This window comes from Pygocentrus nattereri, chromosome 18 (genome assembly GCF_015220715.1).
Source record: "Pygocentrus nattereri isolate fPygNat1 chromosome 18, fPygNat1.pri, whole genome shotgun sequence".
In the NCBI taxonomy this organism is placed as follows: Eukaryota; Metazoa; Chordata; class Actinopteri; order Characiformes; family Serrasalmidae; genus Pygocentrus; species Pygocentrus nattereri.
The window spans coordinates 19957897-19980511 of record NC_051228.1 but is presented as its reverse complement, the minus strand read 5'-3'; the positions used below and the strand labels follow the sequence as shown (position 1 = coordinate 19980511).

General features: G+C 40.6%; 1 protein-coding gene across 2 annotated transcripts; it reads left to right on the top strand.

The window, feature by feature from the left end:
* Positions 1 to 349: 349 nt before the first annotated feature.
* Positions 350 to 20303, top strand: slc20a1b (solute carrier family 20 member 1b). 2 transcript variants are annotated; one of them, XM_037547086.1, is made up of 11 exons: positions 350 to 623; positions 4603 to 5386; positions 6190 to 6330; positions 6536 to 6621; positions 6928 to 7024; positions 14013 to 14132; positions 16236 to 16454; positions 16735 to 17281; positions 17677 to 17862; positions 19296 to 19380; positions 19711 to 20303. In XM_037547086.1, the coding sequence occupies exons 2-11, from the start codon at positions 5038 to 5040 to the stop codon at positions 19867 to 19869; spliced, it is 1989 nt and encodes a 662-aa protein (XP_037402983.1). In that variant the 5' UTR covers positions 350 to 623; positions 4603 to 5037; the 3' UTR covers positions 19870 to 20303. The 2 variants fall into 2 exon arrangements, with proteins under 2 accessions (XP_037402983.1, XP_017566702.1); XM_017711213.2 differs by having other exon boundaries at positions 16236 to 16460.
* Positions 20304 to 22615: the final 2312 nt, after the last annotated feature.

Genomic DNA, 22615 nt, shown 5'->3' with positions numbered 1-22615 from the left:
AAACAGATTTAACAGAAACAAAAAGAGAAATAAAGTTGAAAGGTTCGGCCACTTTCAGACGGTGTAAAAAAAAAGCTTTAAAAAGCCTTGACTGACAACATTAATATGTTTACTGACTTAAAAATACTTTTAAAACAGTACAATAAAATCACACGGTACACAGACCGAGCCACGCAGTCACGCGGTTCAATCAGGGCGTAGCTAACCAGTTAAGACCAGTACGATGCAGCACGGTTCCTCTGCTTTTATTTATTTATTTATTTCTGCCAAAAAAGGGAATGGGCGGTATCCCGTGACGTCAGAACGGAGCGAAGAAAAAAGGAACCTCATCCGCTTCCACGTCCAGCTTCGTAAGAGCGGAGAGGCGTTAGAGACGAAACGCAGTTTATTTTACTATTACAGATCGTATTTATCTTGTTACGAAGACAGGTTGAGTTTTTTTTTTCGTGTTTATTTTTTACTTCAAGTCGAGTTTCGTGGTTTTGAGGGGGGGAAAATCGAAATTTTAATTTTAAATTCTCTCCCGCGCTCAGTCCGTTTTAAGCGGCTTCGCGGGCTCCGATCAGGAAACGCCGACAACCTCACAATAAAAAAAATCGTCACCCATCATCTCTTTTAACGTGGTAAGTACAGTCATACATTTTTTTAAACGTATTTTTATACACGTTTTCTCCCTTTTCCGTCCTTTGAGACGGAAGACTTGAGCAATGTGAAGTTACTTACTCAACCGATTCGGCTTTAGCTTTAGCTTCGCTAACGGCTTTCGCACGAGGCTGAAGTTCGCTTTTATTCGACGGCTTTTTGTTCCAATCTTCTCGTTCCACCTTAAATGGTGCGGCCGTTTTTATTAAATCGCGTCAGTGCCTGAATTTAACTGCTGCACCTTTTTAAGTCGGAACGGGAAAATTCGAGTAAGAAGGCGCGACGTAGGTTAGTTAGGTTAACTACGCTTCGTGGCTTCCACAGGCTAGAAAGACAGAATCAGCCCCAATTTACATTAATTCCTGTCAGTGACTTTAATTCGACCATTTCGCCATACCCAGCTTTGGTTTATTGTATGTTTCGGTGGCTTATGTCGAAGGATTAAGGTGTGTTAGCTTAACGCTAAGCGCCAAATGTTGAATGAATCGGTGTCATTAACGGCACGTGTAGCGCCTGAAAGGAACCGGCCGGTCTCGCCGCCTAGCTTTAGCTTTAGCGCCACCGTAGCAGCACCCATCTAACACAAAGCAGGGTGTCCCCAGCTCCGGGACGGTGTTCAATCAATTTCATTTCACTTCAGATCAGTTCGGTTCTGTCGGAACGACGATTTCTACAATAGACTTTGTCTAGCAGGTTTTTCCAGCAAAGTAAAGCATTTTTCTGATTTGCGACCCAAGGTCGACCGTGTCAATGAAAAGAACAGAACATGAAGTAGAACCTCAGAGGAACCAAGACTCTAAAGGGGGAAGCTCGCTAAGAACATGAGTGAGAACCTCTGAGAAGCCTAGACTCCAAAGCGGGAAGCTCCCTAATAGCATGACGTAGAACCTCTGAGTGGAACCAAGACTCAAAAGGGGGAAAACTAGAATCCTCGGCCTCTGAATCTTTATTTACCAGGAATATCTCAAAGAAAATTCCAGTAAAATTGGGGGGCAGCGTCACATAACAGATCACACATTCATAATATTTTGATGTTCATCTCAGTCCAATTCGTCTTCCAATACAGCAAAGAAACTGCACTAGTTTCCTCTCTGCGTGTGACATGGCTTTAATGTTTAAAGATGTTCTGACTTGTGTGACAAAAAAGGAACGCAAATTCAAGATTTGTAGCTTCAAGTGATCATATGCCTATTGATTGTAATGATTCTCCAAGTTGATTTTGGAGCTGTCAACCCATTTTTCAAGATGTCAGAAATGTTTCTAAATGTGCCTTAGATTTGCACGTTGTACAGTTTATCTGAGGTTTTAGGATGGCACAGTTGTTTTGCCATTCATTCCGGTTTCTTAGCAGCGGAGAAACAATGTTTGTTTTTGTTTTTCTTTAAGTAGTGTCCTCATCTCATGTGATGGCCTAAAGCAGATACATTAGCTCTGAGCTAATGCAGCTAATATGTTTGCCACAGTACAATATGTTGTATTTTTTACAATATGTAGAATAATTACAATCACAGTTTAAAAATAGTGCCATGTCTTATGTACAGTTACAGTAAGTTATTGATGTGTTGTACATTTGCAACGTAAACAAGGAACAAACACTGAGAGGAAACGCGCCTCAGAAGGGGAACACATCCTCATCTGGGCTGGGCCGGAGTGTAGTACTTTAGTCAGTTAAAACGGAGCTTTTACAGTGAAAATATTTAACATAAGGTGATAACTGATGTTACAGACTGGCTACTGACAGTGTTTTACATGTAGGACATGTTGGGTATGAGGTTAAAGTGGGAACGTGAGTATAAGACAGGTTGAGAAACAGTACGGTGGACATCTTAGTGCTTTTACTGCTCTGACGCACCTGCTTTAACTCATTAGCCCATTCCCAAACCCTTTGTGAGGCTGGAGACAGAAAATGTGGCTTTGGAAGCTAGACTAGGAAAATAAGTGATGAATATTTATTGCATTATTGATTTAATTATTGTTAGCGATAGAATAAGTCATCAGTATGTCTTTGTGCAGTGAAAATGAGCCCCAGTTAGGCTAATGCAGGAGGATTAGCTGCTCCAGCTCAGATGACGTTACATCTTATTATTAAGACGAGCTCTAAGCTGACAAAATTGACCATTCAGTATTTCAAGTAGTGCTGTTCCATAGTTAAAGAGTAAATAAAAACCTTAGTGGCTTGTCTTGTTCTCTTACTCTGCTTTTATAAAGGCCTTGTTCTTTTTCTTGTTTCAGATCTTTCAAAGTGTGATGTCATGTGTTACTGTTAGAATTACCCATGGGTACAAGCAGGTACTTGACTTTATAGAGAAGTCAGTGACAGCCTTTGCTAGAAATGGCTCTTGAATTAATATCTGAAAATCTATAATATGTGTAACATAATTCAATGTCACAAAGGCAGTCTGGATGAACTTTGTGAACTTGGGCAATCTGGAAAATGATCTGCCTGTGAATTAGTAGTCATATGACTTGGTGGTTTGGAAAAGTGAGCCAGGCATTATTTATGCAGGAATTTTTTTTTTTTTTTTTTTTTTTTTTTTTTTTTTTTTTGCAGTCACCTCCTTGTAGCTTTTTGTTTGTATTGTTAAAGGTCCCACGTCAATGAAAAATTAAATAGTACATATATATAAAATATATGTAAACATGATTAAACATACTGTTCTCTTCCCAGTCCATATATAAAAACAACTGCCAAAACAGCTTGTTTTGGATCACTACTTCTGTGATGTCCCAAAAATCAGTGCATTCACGTATATCCAGTGTTCTAGACAGAACTGCGTTTTGACTGAGGCGCAGTAAAGGGCAGCTAATCAGAACAGAGCCAAGTTACATAAAGGTGTGCTAACACACATCCTGTTTAATTTTAAGGGTTACAGAGAACTGGCATGCAAAACCACACATGTCCTAAGTGGATCTCAGGGGAGACAAAATAATATACAAGTAAAATTGAGGGTATGGGTTCTTTAACGTCCATTACTGAGAACATTGGAGGCATTTTTGTGTCTGTCTCTTTTTAGTCTTTTGTGCCTTAACCCAGATGTATTATTTAATCGAGTATCTAGAATTTTCTAATTGTGTTAGATTGCAAGTTAGTGTTAAGAAAATTGTCTATTATTTGACAGAGGTAGGTGTGGAATGTCACGTGATTAGGAGTGAACGCTCACAGGAGGTCTGTGGGTTGTGAAAGGCAGTTTTTTTTCCCCTTTACTGGAATAAGGCAGCTCTGACTAAACCTGTACACCCTCTAGTAGGAAGTTACCTCTATTCAGGCCGAACTATGGATTTAACTTGGCATGACTCAGCTGCGCATGTTAACTCTGCATTTAAGACATTTTTAGAGTTTGTCATCAGTCTTCTAGTTAGTTTTGTATATTCTACATTTATTTGTAACATTCCCCTGTTCTCAATTCTGTTAATGGGGGGAAAAATATCCCATTAGGAAGGTATATGGGCAGAACTTGCCTGTAGCTAAAGATACCACTTGCCCCCATCTGGTTTGGTTGTGGGTGGGGGGCTGCTCTGGATGGGGGATGGGTCCTGAAATGACACTAAACTCAACATTACAGCAAATCAGTTAGCTACTCCAAGAAAAAAAGAGCTTGAATGGCATTTGTAGGCAGACGCTTACAATAATATGCCTTTTTTCTTGGTCGAAACAGTTTTTGATTGAGGTAGAGGGTAATTTTGATTTTTGATGTTTTAGAAATGTCTTCATTTTAGAGTTGTAATTATAATACACAGTTTGGTTTGGCCTAGACAGATATTTTTTCTTTAAAAGCTTTCTTTCAAAATTGGGTTAGATACTTTTTGTCAAACAGACTATTGAGTGATTTAGACGTGGGTATGACACTTAAGTCGCAGGAACCTTTTTCATATTAGTATGCTAAAGTTGTTTCTCATATGTGAACTGTTATGTAACATGGGGAACCTTCCCTATTTTTTCCCTCTTTCTCTCCTTTTCAGGAATGAGCTTCCATTCACCCATCCTGTCTGTTGCACAATGGATGTCCTTTCCGTCTGCCTAATCGCCCAAACTAAAACACATTGTAGCAGAACTAGTCTATTCAGAGGATAGCAATAGCCCCCTCACTCCACCCTCTCCCTCAGCATTACACATCAGTTTAAACTGCAGCAGTGCAGATTCTCTTGCTGGTGTCTGGATTGCTTTAAATTGCTGTTTTAGCCGAGGGTGAAGGTAGGTAGGTTTGGGGCATAAAAAAAAAAAACAACAAACAACAAAAGATTTAGAAACACTAGTACCTCAGTTATTTAAGCAATTCTAGTGTCCTGCTTGAAATAAGGGCTTAACTAGATTTGGAAGTAGTTCCTGTTAAGATTGTGAAGTATAAATAATTATAATTTAAAACTTGAAAGAAGGAAAAAAAAATATTGCACACAATGGTGTCGACAACTTTGGCTACAGTAACACTGGTGAGCACCCTCGGCCTGGCCACCCAGATGCCACTGACCGATTACCTGTGGCTACTGGTAGTTGGTTTCATTATAGCCTTCATCCTGGCCTTTTCCGTGGGTGCCAATGATGTCGCCAACTCCTTTGGCACTGCGGTGGGCTCTGGAGTGGTCACCCTGAAAGTAGCCTGCATCCTTGCTACTGTGTTTGAGACGCTGGGTTCTGTGCTGCTTGGAGCCAAGGTCAGCGAGACGATACGGAAAGGAATCATCGACGTGAACATGTACAACGGCTCGGAGCACGTTCTGATGGCTGGCTCAGTCAGTGCCATGGTTGGTGAGTGGCCTGTAATCAGTACATTCTTTCCTGAAGCTTTACAGAGCATCAAAATCAAAGTCTGACAATAAAACACAAGACTATCACGGGTAAAACAAAAAACATGGGGCAGAACCACACAAACCAAAGGAAACACAGTTAAGACTGTATTACAACATGCCACAAATGCTATGTGCTTGGAGTCAAATAAATAGTACAGGGTGAAGAGAAGTTTGTCTTGAGGTTTGTTAGTATGTGAACTCTAAATGGCACTGTCTTTTGTTTTATGATGTAATTTAAAATGTTCCAGCTATTGGTACTCAGAAATGCTAAATATTCAGAGCCATATTGTGTATAGCTAACAATATGTGGCAGCCAGTAGGTCATGCTAACTGCTGGCTTTTAAGTTAAGTGATACTTTTTTAATCCCACAACTGGGGAAAGTCCACCTCTGCATTTAACCCATCTGTGAAGTGAAGCACCACATACATACTAGTGAGCACACTTGCCTGGAGAAGTGGGCAGCCCTATCCACGGCGCCCGGGGAGAAATTGGGGGATGGGCGTCTTGCTCAAGGACACCTCAATCGTGGACTGTCGGTGCTGGGGATCGAACCGGCAACCTTCCGGTCACAAGGCCAGCTCCCTAACCTCCAGCCCACGACTGCCCATCACAATTAGTGATGCATTTCTTTGCACCAAAAGTTCAGCAGAACTGTTCTTTTCCTTTTTGTTAGTTGAGATCCTAAATGATCTCTTTAAGTGATGCATCATCATAGTGTGTCTGACTTTTTTTTTTTCTTTCTTTTATCGCTTTCCTCTCAGGCTCTGCTGTATGGCAGTTACTGGCTTCTTTCCTGAAACTGCCCATTTCTGGGACCCACTGCATTGTGGGAGCCACCATTGGCTATTCATTGGTAGCAAAAGGTCAACAAGGAGTCAGATGGATTGAGCTTCTGCGAATTGGTAAGCCTGCTAAGTCAATAAAGAAAATTGATGTTTGGCCTCATTTTGTGGAATACCACATGTTACAGAATGCTTGATTTTACATATTGCCTGCCTGTGGGAGTGTGGCATGGGTTTCCTGTTGTTGTCTTTTAATTTAAATTACTAGGGCTATTTCAGTGTCTTAACTACTGTGCCCTACATTTTGTTCTTTTTTTACTTCCAGTTATCTCTTGGTTCCTTTCCCCTCTTCTCTCTGGCCTGATGTCTGCCATTCTCTTCTACTTTGTCCGCATGTTTATCTTGCAGAAGGTAAGGACAGGAAGTGCAATATCTCTCCCTACTTTATCTTTCCCATGAGTCATGCTGAGCCATTGAATGAGCATTATGGTGGAGATGCAACTAAGCCATTTTAGCCAGAGAGAAAGCAATGCCTTTCTCTTGGGCAATAGAGAGCCTGCTTTTCTGTCAGTGTCTTGATTGTAATACAAGGATTATACCAACATGCCCTCAGTTTAAGACAGCCATTGTAACTTGATATGATAATGGGTGAGCTTTGTCTTTATCGTAGTGACAAGTGTTTGGTTTCTAAGTGTTTTCTTTTTTTTGCGTCCGTAGAAGGATCCAGTGCCCAATGGCTTGAAAGCCTTGCCTGTCTTCTATGCCGTTACCATGGGAATCAACCTGTTCTCCATCATGTTTACTGGCGCGCCGAGTGAGTATCATTCTCCTGTAGTCTTGCCTTGCACACCTAAGCAGCCTGTGCTGTTAAATAACCGGTTTCCCTTAACCTGATGCCCACCTCAGGCCAGACTGTGAAACCAGGCTAAGTGTTAAGCGTGTAAACGGTGTCTAACCAGATGGACTTGTGTCTGTATTCTTGACCTCTGTATCAGCCTTTTCTGCCCTTCTTGAACACAGAGGAAAGAAAATAAACAGTGGAGTACAGTTGTCGTCCATCAGACAGAACCTTCATTCTTCAGTTCAGTAGTAGCTGTGTTTAAAGCACCACTTTCTTGAGTGCTGATTGCTGTGCATACTTAGGTTTCCTTTTTCTTTTCTTTTTTTTTTTGTTGGGAATTGCACATTGGAACCCTATTAAATGAGCACTTTTTGCTCCTTTTTGTTTTCTTCTACCTACAGGGATCAACAATTCAAGAAGTCACCTGGCCTGGGCCGTATATGAAGGCTACAGGCCAGAGATACGCACGTAGGAGGGTGTACATGTATGCACTCTCAGTAGGCACGGAAAGGTGCATCATGCACATGTGCACGTAGCATAACATACTCCACTAGTCTCATGCACTCACAGTATCAGGACTATAAAGCTCAGGTTATGTAGAGCTACACTTTTCACAAAGAGTATTTATGTATGTGTGTGTATATGTGCACACACACGCACTCAGTTTGACAGATAAAGTGTACTGAAGTGCAACCATATATATATAATCTGTTGGTAGTCCAAGACTAAGTATAAGACTCACTGTCTATGAGAAGGAAGATTTAAGTCTTGCTAGAGTGATTGATTTTGGCCCACCCAGATGTCTTTTAAATACAACTTGATCACATGAGTAATTGCTGCTAAGTTCACAGATGCATAAGAAAAGTAGCTTCTTCAAATATTCAACCATTAAAACTAAGCTACAATTCCTGCTACATTGCCTGTTAGTCACAGTAATGGGCTGATGAGGAAAACCTGTTAGTCCTACTTCACATCAGTACCTTACACACACTCATATTTTTATTTGTAGAGAGGCACATGTTCTTCTCCAGACTCCTATTGGGCTCGCAGTGTCGGGCCCGCGTAGTTCGTCATAATGGAACCAGATTAACGTGAGGATTAGCCTGTGCTTTGGCTGCACTCTGTGACTTCGCCATTTCATCTGCTTTGGGATTAGTTTCAGGAGCAGTAGAGCAGAGCAGTTGATGGATCTCCCTTCAGCCCCTCCTTCCTCCTCCACAAATGGCCTCCAGGCACAGGTCACTTGGGTGCAGCCTAATCGTTCTAAGAACAGTGTTCCTCACTCCTACACCTCTCGAGGGCGACAACAGGGCACTGGTTAGTCCATGCCTGCCTCTGGACATCTGTTGCCTAGCCCAGTTTAGTTACGTCCATGGTCTAGTAGAACTAACCAAATTGTCCTTGTAAAACTACGTTATGGGAGTAGTTAAGCAGGCAAAAGTATGAACGGAATTCAGCCTTCACGATGGATCCTACTACTGTTAAGTTATACAATGTCCTTTTGTCCAATTCTTTAGATAACACCATATCATACATTGTCAGAAACCACATGAGCAAATCTTTTTGAATTTACCAACGCAGTGTGGCACAAGCTATTCTAATTTGGGTATACATTTTGTCATAAACCATTACATGTGAACTACATTAGTCTCTTAGCTCTAGTTTAAGACCAAAGTAAATTTTACATACAAGACGTGTGTCCTGGATGAACTGAGTTGAGGGTGGGAATTCTGTGAACTTTTTTTTGCCAGACCATTCCTTTAATTGTCAGTTGGGTTCTAGGAAGAGGCTTAGGTGCCTCTGGTTTATTGTTTACTTGCTAGACTATGATACCCTTCATCCCTTTTAGCACTGCTTTACAGACGCATTCACACTAGTCGTTTTTGTAACTTGTGTTTTGTGAAATGGCCAGGCCTGGTCTGGATGTTTTGAAGACTTTGTTTGCTTAGCAAGCTAGCTTGCTCACTAACCATGAACAGTGAAATGTAACTGTCAGATAATTATATATTAGCACTATAGAGCTGCGCACTGACAAGTACGATAACTGGTGTGGTTGGTAACAGTGGGGTGATGTGTGCAACTGCATTTAGCCTAGGAGGTAAGATTGCAGTTGCCAAGCTGGATAATTTGCCTACTGTAAATAGAAAAATCACAAAACTAAAGGTAATGTAGTCTCTTAACTGATGTTTATTGTGCAGTCTGTATTGCTGGGGGAACAAATGTTAAAAGGTTTGTACTAAGACACTGGTTAAAATAGCATTCTCTGCACTATGACTGTTCAGTGTTGCAGTAAAAAAGGCTGCACCTTTCAGAGGTCAACACATCAAAGTAAGAAACACTTAAAGATGCAAATTTGCTTTTCAAGTCCACAAAAGTTGAACTGGATGCAAAATTGTGGCACAATCATTCCTTGCAACGAGTTCCGTTGGGATTTATGTAATTTTGCACGCAGTGCTAATGTCCTTAAAGAGAAAATGCTGAATTGCCGTGTAGATCGTTTTGAAAAACTGCAGTTAACACTAAGAGACTGGTGATGGCTCTAATTAGCAGACCCAGGGATGTTGGATTAGGAGAAACAACCTGATTGTGGGGCATTGAGATGGTGGATGTTTAGTGCCAGTACTTGCCTAGCCAGCAGGAGTGAGTGTAGCAGCCTTACAATGAGGAAATCTGTGTGCCAGTTGTCATTTGACTACTGTTTTTGAGCTTAAAATGGTTGCACAGACAGACAACCTATAAAAACTCTATTCATAAACAGACAGGGTTTCCTCACTGTGGTGAGTCTGTCCCATTTCTCAGAGCTCCCCTCCCTGTTCTGGGTTTGTTTTAACAAGCTTGTGTGGAGGAAAACAGGAATAGCATAGTAGAGTATAAAGACCTCAGGCAGGAAGATTTGACATACTTAGCTATAAAGATGACGGGCATGTAAAGGCTAGTGACCCCCAATCAAGAGTAGGATAGTTACTAAAGCCCCGCTTGGTTTTACTGCTACTCAACACATTTGTAAATCATGTGAACCCTGCCAGAAATACCCCCAGCCTTCTTTTAATGTGTGGGTAAGCAGTTATTCAGCCCTGCTGCCTGGAAAGTTCTATTCATGCACACTGTCTATTCTTTTGTTAGGCTAATAGATCCTTAGTGGTTGTATTAGCATTTCAGAAAGAACAAGCACTTTTGTTTCTTTGCCTTTGTGCTTGTTTTTTGTTTTTAAACAAACTTATTAAACTTTCGTTGGTTAGGTTAACAGTGGCTATGACACTTTGCCATTCCAGTTAATGTCTTAGCATTTCAGAATTTAATATTCTTGACAACTGGCTTTGTGAACAGCTCAGTGGTCTGATTTCTCCTTTGGAATAGCAGGTGTCATGGCCACTTTGAGACTCTAAAGTAAACTGAAAAATGGGTGACTGACCTCTTGGTCGGCTAGCATGTTTGTCAGGTTTATTGTGACCGCAAACTAATGTGAACATGTGCCCAAGTTCTGGATCACAAACATGGCAATTCATAAAGATAAAAGCAATAATGTGCCATTAGGTCACGCAAATTGAAGTTGAGTCCACAAGGTTCTACTGACGCTGTAATCATGAGAAAATGCACACAGCTCACCAAGTTGGTTTGTTGACCTTTGAATGCAGGGTTTTTTTTTGTTTGTTTTTTTTGGTGTACACTGAGGGTGCGTTATTTATTAAGCCACATCCAAAGAAAAGGGTTAGGACCACTGATTGTGACCAAACCCAAAATTCAATTACAAATCTTCATGAAGGGGGGACCTTAAAATTGTGTAGCTGCTTGTAAGGCTATAATGGCCAATTTTGAATTGGCATAGAATGACCTGATAGATTGATTTAATAGGTGATTTATTACTTCCTATTGTGATGCCAGACCACACGGTGCTTTGGCCACACCTAATGAGATTAGAAAAAAAAAATCATGCTTATCTGGAACTGTTGAGTTATAAACGTTCAAACAAACTTGAGGGCCCTCAAATCGTGCAGTGCAAACACGTTTTCAAAGACATGTGATTCAGGATAGTAAGGGCAGTAGTTACAGCCTGTATCATAAAACCGTCAAATTGTCACCGCAATGAAGAATGGCACTTCACTGTCTGGAAAAACACAACCCCTGTTATTGTGTAATGTAGACCATGGGTTAGTAGGGGGGTTTATAGGGAGGCGGTTAGGCGCAGGAAGTGGAATTTAAGTTGGGCTGCAGTCCACGCTCATTCATTCATCCCACTGTCCCTGCGGTCTGGCCGCGCCTCTTTTGTTTGGGGAATGTTTGTTCAGAGGTGCTGTGTAGGTCCAAACAGTTTGTGCCTTCTGGACAAAACCCACAGTAAACACCAGTGCCTGACCTATGTTTTGCTGGTGAAATCAGCCGATATTAAGATGAAAATGCGGCTGGTGACTCAGATGTTTATAAGAATTTTGTTAGATTATCATATGATAATAGAAAAATAATATAATACAATTATATGCATTTAATTCAGGCATTTTCAAATATGAACCATGACTCCAGTTTCTGGTCCTGAGGATTTTTTTTTTTTGCCATCACTGGTAGGAATTTAACAGTATACTGTATCACATTGTATTGAATCATTGTCATAACCAGCATTTTAGCATGTGGCTATTGTTAGCATATGGCTTGTCAAGTGGAGCCATATTGTATAGCTTTCAACAGTTATGTAAATCGAAACTGTTAGTTCAGTTGTAATTACCAGAGTTTGTATCAAGGACTAAACTGGATTCAAGGATTAAATTTAAAGACCTCTGATCTAGTCTTTTTTCTATATGTGGAGAGGAATTATGAAAAATAAACATGAGCCAATTAAGACACCAACAGTAATAAATATAATGTAAGGAATGTATGAAAGTAAAGAAAGCTCTGCCTCAATATTTCTTTTATATAAAACGGTGAGAAATGAGTGACGAATCATGTCAGTCATCAAAGCGCTGTTTGTAAACTTCAAACATGTAATTTTTGACAACACAGTTGTATCCGCTCATATCAATTATCAGTGTTTTAGCTCTTTATAAATACTTTGATTGCCAGTTCATTGCTATTTCAGTCAAGCTCTAGTAAATGCTAAATATTCAGTGTTCACTTTTCCCCACATGTCCTGAACAGACTCTCTGTGGAAGTGGAGATGGGACAGCCTAACAAATGGGCCTTCAGAGCTGCCCTTTTTAGCACTGCTCTTATTTTTGGCCAACCACTGTTGCCCCTCCGGTCTAGACCGCTGTCCACATGCCACACCTGTCTAGTTCCTTCCAGCGGGTACTGAGTCAGTCCTGTGAAAGGGGAGGACAAAAAAGCAAAGCATGCTTCTTTTCTCCTCTGCTGAAAAATGCGTCACTGCCCCTCTCTAGTCCATCCTCCCCCAGAGGAGTTGAGCAGGAGTTGCATAACTGGAGCCTGTCGCAGCAGTGTGGCATGCACTCTCACTGCAGTGTGCTGCAGGAGCATGTGAGTGCGGGAGTGAGTCAGCGCAGGAGGAGAGGAGAATAAACCAGCCCCTGCTGCCCTTCTGCCTCCTCCACTTTCACCATTTCCTGATTTTTAGTTTTTTTGTTTTTTTTTCACCTTCCCCCCACCACTTTCACTGTAAACTATTTAATTAAATTATTCTCTCCTGTTCTTTATGTAGTTTTCTTTTGTTATTCTTCTCATTATTTTTACATTCTTCTCTCTTTCCCTTTTCCTTTTTTAAATCTGTCCTTGTTTCATTTTATTTTGCTATTCAATTTTTTTTATTTTGCTTTTTCTCTTTCAATTTCTTTTTTCCTCTTAGTTTTTCAGTTTTAGTCCTTTTCTATTTCATTTTTGTATATATTTTTTTTTTCCCCCTTTCTTGCACTCTAATTCTGGTTTCCTTCTTTGCTATTCCATTTCATTTTCTCTTCTATTTCCTCTTGGTCTCTGTCTCCACCTTTTTTTATTTCTCTTTCTTTTCTCTCTAGTTCTGAATATTTCTAGTACCACCTTCTCTGTCCTTCATTCCTTTGGTTTTTTTTTTTCCTCCCCTTTTTCCACTACTTTGCTGACTTATTTTCTGTCAACACGTTGCGGTGTCGGTGGTTATATTGTCTGTCTGTAATGGCCATCTTCTGTGCCAGCATTCATCCCTCAGAATGCTGGTCACATTTCCCTTCCACATTTTATGCAGTTTTGGCACTCAAATGACCTCTCCGTGTGAGCGGTCACACTTAATCACTCAACCGCCCCCACCCACCCACCCACCACTTTTTCTTTTTTCTTTTTTTTTTTTTTTGACATTATGCTCTTTTTGCTCACGGTCTACAGGGATCTGTGACCCTGTGGAAGCCTTTTAAGGCATGTGTCCTTGGAGCACATCTGTGACAGTGGCCAGTCATGCGCACTGCAACGTTGTTTCCACGCTGTTCATGTTTTCCCGTCACCCTGACTGTTACATAAGCGCGTAGACCAGACGTGTGCCTGCATTCCATACCTAACTGACAGATTTGCCACTTGGTTGCAGACGTTGCTGTGCTGTGACTGATGTTCCGCTGGTAATTTTGAATTTGCTTCAGTTTTAATATTCCTAATTCCTGTTTTGGGTTGTCAGCCTGTCAGACAAATATATTAGTAGTTGAGTAACCTTCAAGTGAATTTTAAGCCATGAAAAATTAAAAATTTTGTAATTAGTCAATTATAGTCACAGTGGAGGAGTTATTTTTTTCACACTTCTCAACTCAAACTATTACGTTTTTTTGTCATTTTTGCCTTTCCTAGAAACTTTTTTAAGTCCCGGTGTTTCTCTGTTCCACATTACTAACAATCAGCAGTGCGTTATTTATTCCTGTCCGTTCCATGTGCCAGTTAGGTTCTATAATGGTAGCGCATGCTGCCTCTTGTCTCAAAATCGCCTTTCCTCTCTTCCCCCGGCATCTGTCCATATTCCCTGTCTCTGCCCCCTTTCCTGTGGACGCTGGGTCTGCAGTGCTGGGATTAGATAAACTACCCTGGTGGGGAGTCCTGCTTATCTCCATCGGATGTGCCATCATCACCGGCATCATCGTCTGGTTTGCTGTTTGCCCCTGCCTCAAGAAAAAGATTGAACGTAAGTAACAGTTTATTTATGTTTATGTTGGTGATTTGTCCTGAAAATATGGTTTGCTTTGTTTTTTAATCTGCAGCACAAGAGGTTTATCATTACACTCTGCAGAATAGCTAATTAAATACATTTAATCTGTGCTCCACATTAGTGTGACTGGTTTCTGCACATGATTTACACCAACCTTTTTTTTTTTTTTTTTTTTTTTTTTTTTTTTTTTTTTTTTTTTTTTTTTTAATTGCCCACACTCAAAGGTCATTGTCAGCCTTTAACATTCCAAAATGCATGCTTTGTTTTGGCTGAAATTGGTAAGCATTTTACCAATTTTTTTATTTTTTTTTTTTAATGTAAATATCCTTATCAGCTGCAAGTCGGTGCTAGTCTGGTAATACAGATCATGATGCGTTCCGTCTGCCTGATAACGATAACATGACTCAGATTTGCCATTAGCTGATAATAATAAACAGTGCAATAAAATTTGGTAATTTGTTGCATCATCTCCCATAACTTTGGCCTTGGGGCGTGTGGATGTTCTCATGTGAACTCGTGACGGACATGATGTTGATGGCTCCTTTTCAGTCCAACTAGTTCTAAAGGCTTAGAGCCTTTGACTCGTCTGTTGGAAATGACTTGCCAATATGACTGCTGTCCTGACCTGTTGTCCCAGTGCAGCCAAGTTACATGGCAGTTGTAAAGCCCTGGATTAAACCTTGTTGGGGCTGCATTACAAAAACAGTGCTTGCCTTGAACTTAAAGAAGCCCCACCTTTTGGATTAAGTTGTGATTAAGTGTCCAGTTGTTGGACATTATAGCTCTTTGTGTTTCCTGATAATGAGTCGTGTTGGTCCATCCACCTGGATAGTCTATCAGAGGCTGTCTAAGGCAGTCTAATGGCCAGTGATGTAATTGGGTCAGAATTATCCAGTAATTGGTTTTTGCCTTTTGGACTAGAATAGCCCTTGTTGGTAGGCAGGCACTGTTGTCTGAGGTAAAGGGTTTGACTAAGACTTGAGCTATATGTTGATGTAGCTTTAGGGAAAAAATGGATCACAAGCCATTACAGATTGGGATGGTAATCTATTAGATTGATTATTTTGACAGTTGAGTTTTTGGGCCAAGCAATAAAAAAAATACTAAGTAATAACCTATTTTTTTTTTCAAGTTTTCAAAGATTCAAAAATATCTTGTTTGTAAAAAACTAGATGGACAGATGCAAAGATATGCATATAAATGGTTGTTTAAACCAACTAATGTGAGAGTGGAACGAGAGTAGAATGTTGCACTGACTGTCTTTCCACCTATTTGATATTAAGCATGTAGGTCCAGGATGAGGGACACAGGTTATGTCAGCTAGTTCGACTGGCCTTGAAAATAGGTTAAGATAACAGTAAACAGGCAAACACTCCAGAGGGGCCTCTAGAAGGGTCAGTCACTTTGTAAAAAGCACCACACTGGAAGATGACCTGGAGACTAGATGTTTAATCATGTTAGTTTTGTAGTGTGCTACCAAAGCATGTGTATTGATATTATGCCACTATGAGAATTTAACTGCTAGACATTTAATAATTTCCTTTTCCTGACACACTTGTTAGCTTATTAGCTGATAAGTTTCCATGGATTGTTGATGTGATTGAACAAGCAGGTCATTAGAATACATATTCCTGAAGGTATGGTGGTATTATTAGTATGACTTTAGTCCAATTATGTTACAGTAGAAACCTTTACTGAATTTTTATTTATTTTTAATATCTTATACCAAACAGTAATCAATGATTTATACAGATAAATACAGGAATATTGAATGTTTTTGGGGGAAAAACATGCATGTAACAATTTATCTGTAGTGGTCACAGTATCAGAAATGTATGCCATTCTCTTGCCCTACAACACCAGATTTTAGTGGATAAACTTCCTTTTGGCATTTGGTGTTCTTTCACTGTTGCGACACTCCCATGATGATGCTTATTCTCTTATCTGTAGTTTAGATTAAAAGTTCCCTGCAGGTGACTACTTTAACACCCATGTTCTAGTTTCTCCACCACTCTTTGAGTGCCAGCATGTTTGCACAGGGATATGTTCGGTAATCTTTTTGTGCCCCCCATCCTTTAGGTGAGATCAAGTCTTCCAGCCCCTCAGAGAGCCCCCTGATGGAAAAGAGGGAGGTGGTGGAAGCACATTGTCCGATTCTCAAAACGGTTCCTGAGGAACCCATGTCCACACTGGCCTCAAATAACCCCCAGCCAGTGCCACCTCCTGAGGAGCGCAGGGTCACCTTTGACATCGGGGACTCAGACGATGCTGAAACAAGAGAGACGGAGACGAGCAATGGTAATGGTGAGTCCTTAAGGATACAAAAGATGTGCACGGAGCGTTGAATAGAGGGGGAGAGAGAAGCATTTGGTCCATTAGTTCAAGGCTGTCTTATATTTACAAAAAGAGAGAAAAAATGTATGTGAGAATTCATTTTTTTTTTTAAATGTAGTAATTTCATAATTTTTTTTAGTTACTTTTTTTGCAGTACATGTTATAGTATGCCTTGTTAATGTGTGATTTGTAATCTGTGTTCCATTTTAATATCAAAATAATGCTTTAAATTTATTTACACTAGCTCTGAAGGCTGCTCATGTTCAGTTCAACACCGGCCCAACGCATGTGCCCAGCAACGGCTACAGCCAGTACCATACAGTCCATAAAGATTCTGGCCTTTACAAAGACCTGCTCCACAAACTGCACCTGGCCAAGGTGGGTGACTGCATGGGTGAGGGTGGAGACCGACCCATCCGCCGAAATAACAGCTACACCTCCTATACTATGGCCATCATCGGCCTGCACGGCGAGATCAAACCACGTGACTCCGACTTCCGGGCCTCTGAAGATGGAGACAAGGACAAGGCAGGCATTCAGGAGAGGAAGAGGATCCGCATGGACAGCTACACAAGCTACTGTAATGCTGTGGCTGAGAATGGCACCCCCGATGGCCTTGGAGACGGAGAGGTAACTCTGCAGATGGGCGAGGAGGACCGGGAGAGCAGCCGAAGCTCGTTAGAAGAGGATAGAGCTGAGGCAGATAAGCCAGAAGTTTCCGTTCTCTTCCAATTCCTGCAGATCCTTACTGCATGCTTTGGCTCCTTTGCTCATGGCGGAAACGACGTCAGGTGCGGGACGGTTTAAGCAACCTTTTTATGATATTGGTGGTGGTAGTAGTACTTCGGTTCTTGTTCAGTCACCTAAAAATGCTTACAATAATTTGAACAGAAAGTAACAAGTTCCAGATTACACCAAACACCTTCATTTCTACTCCCTGAGTTTTTAAAAAAGTTTCAAGTCCATTATTTGAGGAGATAACATTCCAGCTGTTTTTAAGCACTTTGACATCTAGCAGTAGATGTTCCTATTCGTGAAAGTAAAAATTGTTCAGGGTAATGGTTTCCTCTGCACAAATGGCAAGTGTGGTAACCTGTTTGGATGAGTAACTATCTGGCCCTATATACTCGAAGGCCAAAGAACATTTTTAACTCTGCCTCACACACCTTCTACATTCTTTCTGCAGTAACGCTATTGGTCCACTGGTGGCACTGTGGCTGGTCTATCAGAGCGGATCTGTGGAGTCTAATGCTCCAACTCCTATCTGGCTGCTGCTGTATGGTGGAGTGGGCATCTGCATTGGACTTTGGGTGTGGGGCCGTAGAGTCATCCAGACCATGGGCAAGGACCTGACCCCCATCACCCCATCCAGGTATGTGTGCTTTGTCATTCTGAGCCTCCTTCAACTTGGCACTGGTTTCATCCCACCCCACTTGCACCGAACTAAACCAGACAGTGGTTACATTCCAGTTGTCCTAGTAGATCCCTGCAAAGTTGACTACAAAGAGACATTTTAAGGGAAATTATAATACAATATACAAACTGAATACAAACTGTAGGAAGAGAAAATGCTCAGTTTGAGAGGAGCTAAATAGGGAGTGAATGATTTGGCTGTAGTCGTACAGAGACTGTACAACAAGGAGTGCACAACTGAATGAAATTTTCTCCAACTCCGATGTACAAATGTAACAAAGGCAAAGCGCTGGAGTAGCTGCTGAATTACAGGACACTGCCATCTTTGTTTCACTAGTTAAGAAAGTGACATCTTTACCCATCAATCATTGCTGGCCTTCAGGATTGCCTGTTATCTCTTTGATGTAGGTGTTTTGATTAACTGCAGTTCCCTTAAATGGATAGTTTTACCATATTTTCATCCCGTAAATTTTATTTCACCCCAAATGTGGATCGTCCAAGACACGTTTTGGTGTCTGAAGTTCACTTCTTTAGTTTTGATCTTGAGCCATCAGGGTAATGTTGCTAACAAGTAATGGAAGCTTACGCTCATTGTGTCCTGGTAACTCCATGTCTAAATCATCAGACTGTTGTCTCAATCTGTGTTGAGGTTCTTGGGTAATGTCAAATTGACTTGTGGTTTCTGATACCATATAATGTCACACAGGTTAAAACAGCAGTGGCAATTTTTCACGATTTCACAATCACTGTTTGACTCTTACTGTCCTACATACAAAGCTTGGGTTACCAGACATGTCTTTTCCATCAACTCAGTTTTGGCTATGGTGAATTTTTATTATTTTATTTATTTATTTATTTATTTATTTTTGGATAAACTGTTCCTTTATATACCACATTCAATGTGTAGGAAATGTGAGAGCACTGCTTAGTGACTCTGTAATGGAGTGCAACTATTATCAGAGAAGTAGGCAGTTTTCTGGATGAAATATGAATGGGATGGCTCACAGTGCTTAGTGTGGTTCCATTATAGGAAGTTCTGTCTTCCAATGAAATGATCAATTTTCCCTGTTGGTAAAGTCGCAAGCAGAGGAGAGAAAAAACCCTCATGGTGTGAGGTGTTCCATATGTTTTTGCCAGGGTAACTTGGAAACTTGTCATTTGATGCAATTTAATTAATTTGTGCTACTCTTGTCAGACTTTACCAATGAGGTCGTGTTTTTCAGACGTTGGCTTTCAGTTTCGTGTTTACAGGACTCTCCACATTCAAAGTAAACAGGAGCCTGTTCTTGCATGACTGGAAATAACTGCTCAAGGGTGTTGCTAAGATTGCAGCCGAGTGGAGAGACTTGCCTATTAGGTCTCTTACTAAGCTCCGTTTTGTTTTCGTTACAGTGGGTTCAGCATCGAGTTGGCCTCTGCAGTCACTGTGGTGGTTGCCTCCAACATTGGTCTTCCTGTCTCCACTACCCACTGCAAGGTGAGTGAAGGGCCAAGGGCCCACACTATGCAAAACTGAGCTAAGGCTAATGCAAAGCAGGCCAATGGCAGGACCTATTTGAATGGGGTGGAGAACTACTGATTAGAGTATGGGTGGATAAAATAGTAGGCGAACTGGGAATTATTTCTCCTCCTGTAGTGGTAATGTGTACTGTTGTAATTATTATTTAACTTTTTGTTTTTTAAAACTATTTATTTTAGTCTGACATTACTTTGTCTCATCCTTTGTCATACCTAAGTGTACAGTATAAAGAAGCAGATTGCGTAAGAATAGGACAAGTGGTGGTCTAATTGCCCTGTCTGCTCTTAGGTGGGTTCTGTGGTAGCTGTTGGTTGGATGCGCTCCCGGAAGGCCGTTGACTGGCGTTTGTTCAGGAATATCTTCATGGCCTGGTTTGTGACGGTGCCCATCTCTGGCCTCATCAGTGCCGCCATCATGGCTCTCTTCACTTACGTCATCTTCGGATGAATTTTCTAAAGCTCAGAGCTTGCTTGCACCCTCTGCCATCTGTAGCTAAGAAACGCAAGTGAGGTGAATGTTAGGTGCTGTATTGCCCTCTTTTGCTGCCTCGCTACGTTTGTGGGTTTTGTTTTTTTTTCCCCGTTTTCAAGCCCCTGTCTGTAATGGGGACAGTTTAAAAAAAAACAAAAAAAAAAAACGAGTTTTTTATATATTATATATAAAGCTAGAGCCTGTGATTCTTGGCTTGCTGCATTTTGCAGACTGCATTGATCATTCTTATGTACATTCTGCACCAGGTCACATGCCTTTGGGAACAGGTTTCTTTTCATTTTCTTTACTGACTAGATGAATTGTTGCCATCTAAACATACTCACCTCTTTGTAAATAGATACGCAAAAGGAAGAAATTTTTTTAAATTATGTAATTATGTACATAAAACTTTGTGGGTTTTTTTTTTTTTTTTTTTTTTTTTTTTTTTTTAGGTGACGAACAATTACAGTGCAGTATTAGCCGTCTTCTGAGAGATGTTTTTACACTATCCATTACATACCATTCACTGAGTATTTGGTTGCAAACGAGGTTGCTGGTATCCCCCGCCCCCATTACTTAAAATGACACGTAAATGGTGCAAGAAATGATGGGGGGGGTTTTATGTTCATTTGTAAATGTGTATGTGCTGGTCCTGTCCTTCCCTCATACAGTTCACTAGACTTGGGGCAGCCACAAACGGAGTCTTATGACCGATCTTGTGAGGTCCAATTTTCAGGAAATTAGTTGTTCACAAACAGCCCTCCTTAATAGTGTTGAAGTGTATTTCTGAGTGAGCATGTGCACAACATACACACCTTTTTTTGAACACTACAAGAAGGCCAGTTTACTGTTCTTTAGCCAGTTTTAATAGCTCATCCATGGTGTCTAGGACCTTTTACCTTTCACCACTCGTTCTCCTCTTTTCCTCTGTGTGGTTGAAGTAATCATTCCAGTGTCCGTTTCTTTATTATTGCATACAGAGAGAGACCAATGTTGAGTAATTACAATGCATTTGGCCACACTTGGTTTAATGAAACGGCCCCCAAATGTATGCAGTAGGTAATTGATCAGCATATGGTGGATTACATATCACTGCTGTTGAATACTGATGAATTGTAAATAGGTCAGGCTCGCTTGTCCCGACTGCAACGGCCCTTCATATATACTTTTTTTTTTTTTTTTGGACTGGGGGCAGGTATGCTTACATTTTTATCACACTTTTTTTTTTTTCTTTTTTTTTTTTTTTTTTTGGCCAAATGAGGAATTATCCAATGGATACATTAGTATACTAATGTAAATGAGAAGCCTCAGCAGAGGTTTCGGTTAAAGGAGCGGACCACCCAGAGGTTCTGAATGAATTGTGAACCAGTTTCTTTAATAGTACTTTTGGGTAATGCAGGTTGCTGTAACAGCTTTGTGAAATTTGTGACCCTTCAGGATTTATTCAAATGACCAATTCGTTTTTGGAATGTTATTGTTTTTGTTGTGGCAGTTGCCGTGACTACAGGACCAGTACTGAAACACTCACTTAAGTTGACCTTGTTTTTGAGGAATTGAAGGGTGCAAAGCTTTATAATGCTGGAAATGAGACCTTAAGATTTAAACTTTTTGTTCTCCTGTCAAACTTGAGTGCACTCAGTCAGCCAGCGCAGCGTATCATGCTTCTCTACAGCTTGCTAAACCCGGACGTTCCTTCTGCTTGCTGTAGAACGGTCTTAACATCTACAGGTCTGCAGTCCCACCTGCAGTGCATGGGTTTTTATTTCTAACGCAAGTCAGTTTGCATTTACAAACCAGGATTACTGATGTAAAATCAGTTTTTGTGACTATCATAAGTAGCAGAGTCTGAGCCAGTCATGTCTTTTGTCATGGAAGGGGAACTCCACCAGTTTTTCAAAATTTCTGGGTAATTAAATGGTTAAGATGTAAACAACTATTCAGAGTGGTTTGGTGTGAAACATTCAGGTTTAGAGAAACTTGTCAGTTGTTCACAGTGGTGGTGATTGGGAACCACCCATCTACAGTTTTTCGCTACAAAGCTATTATACATAATTCAAGGTGCATAGCCAACCCCCATATTTACTGTTTTTCAAGTACAGGGAAGTGTAAAACCTCATTTGTACAGCATTACAAAGGAACTAAAATGCATATTATAGCAGTAAGTCAGCCTTTGTTTGAAAAATATCAGCAAAATCTCAACATCTCTCTGATGTTGATGTCCTGTTTCACAAATTAGCAAATATCTGCCAGTTTTGTTACTCTGATTTCATTGTGCTTCCGTACGCAAGTTATAAATACTTGGACGTTGTTTTGCAATCATTTTGACTTAAATTTTCAGCCTGAAACATTTTGTAAAGTCCATTTATGACACCAAGGGCAACGTCTCACATCAGTCCACTTTGTTTACATCTTTATGACTTGAATTATGCAGAAATTCACCTTTAAGCCCCAGAAGGACTTCATTAGCTAATAATGGAAAGATTACAGAAAAGGGAACCTGTGCATTGCAGGTGGTCAGCACCGTTATAGCATGAATGCATCTACACGTGCAGCATAATGTATGTAAGTGCACATAAGGTCGCAAGTGCTAGCACCTCCAGCAAAGTGAATGATTTGGTTAGATAGGAGAGAGACCGCTTTTTTTTGTTTGTTTGTTTTTTTTGTCTCACACCAAATGTGCTAATATTTTAGCAACAAATGTAAGCTGATAACTACTAGTTAG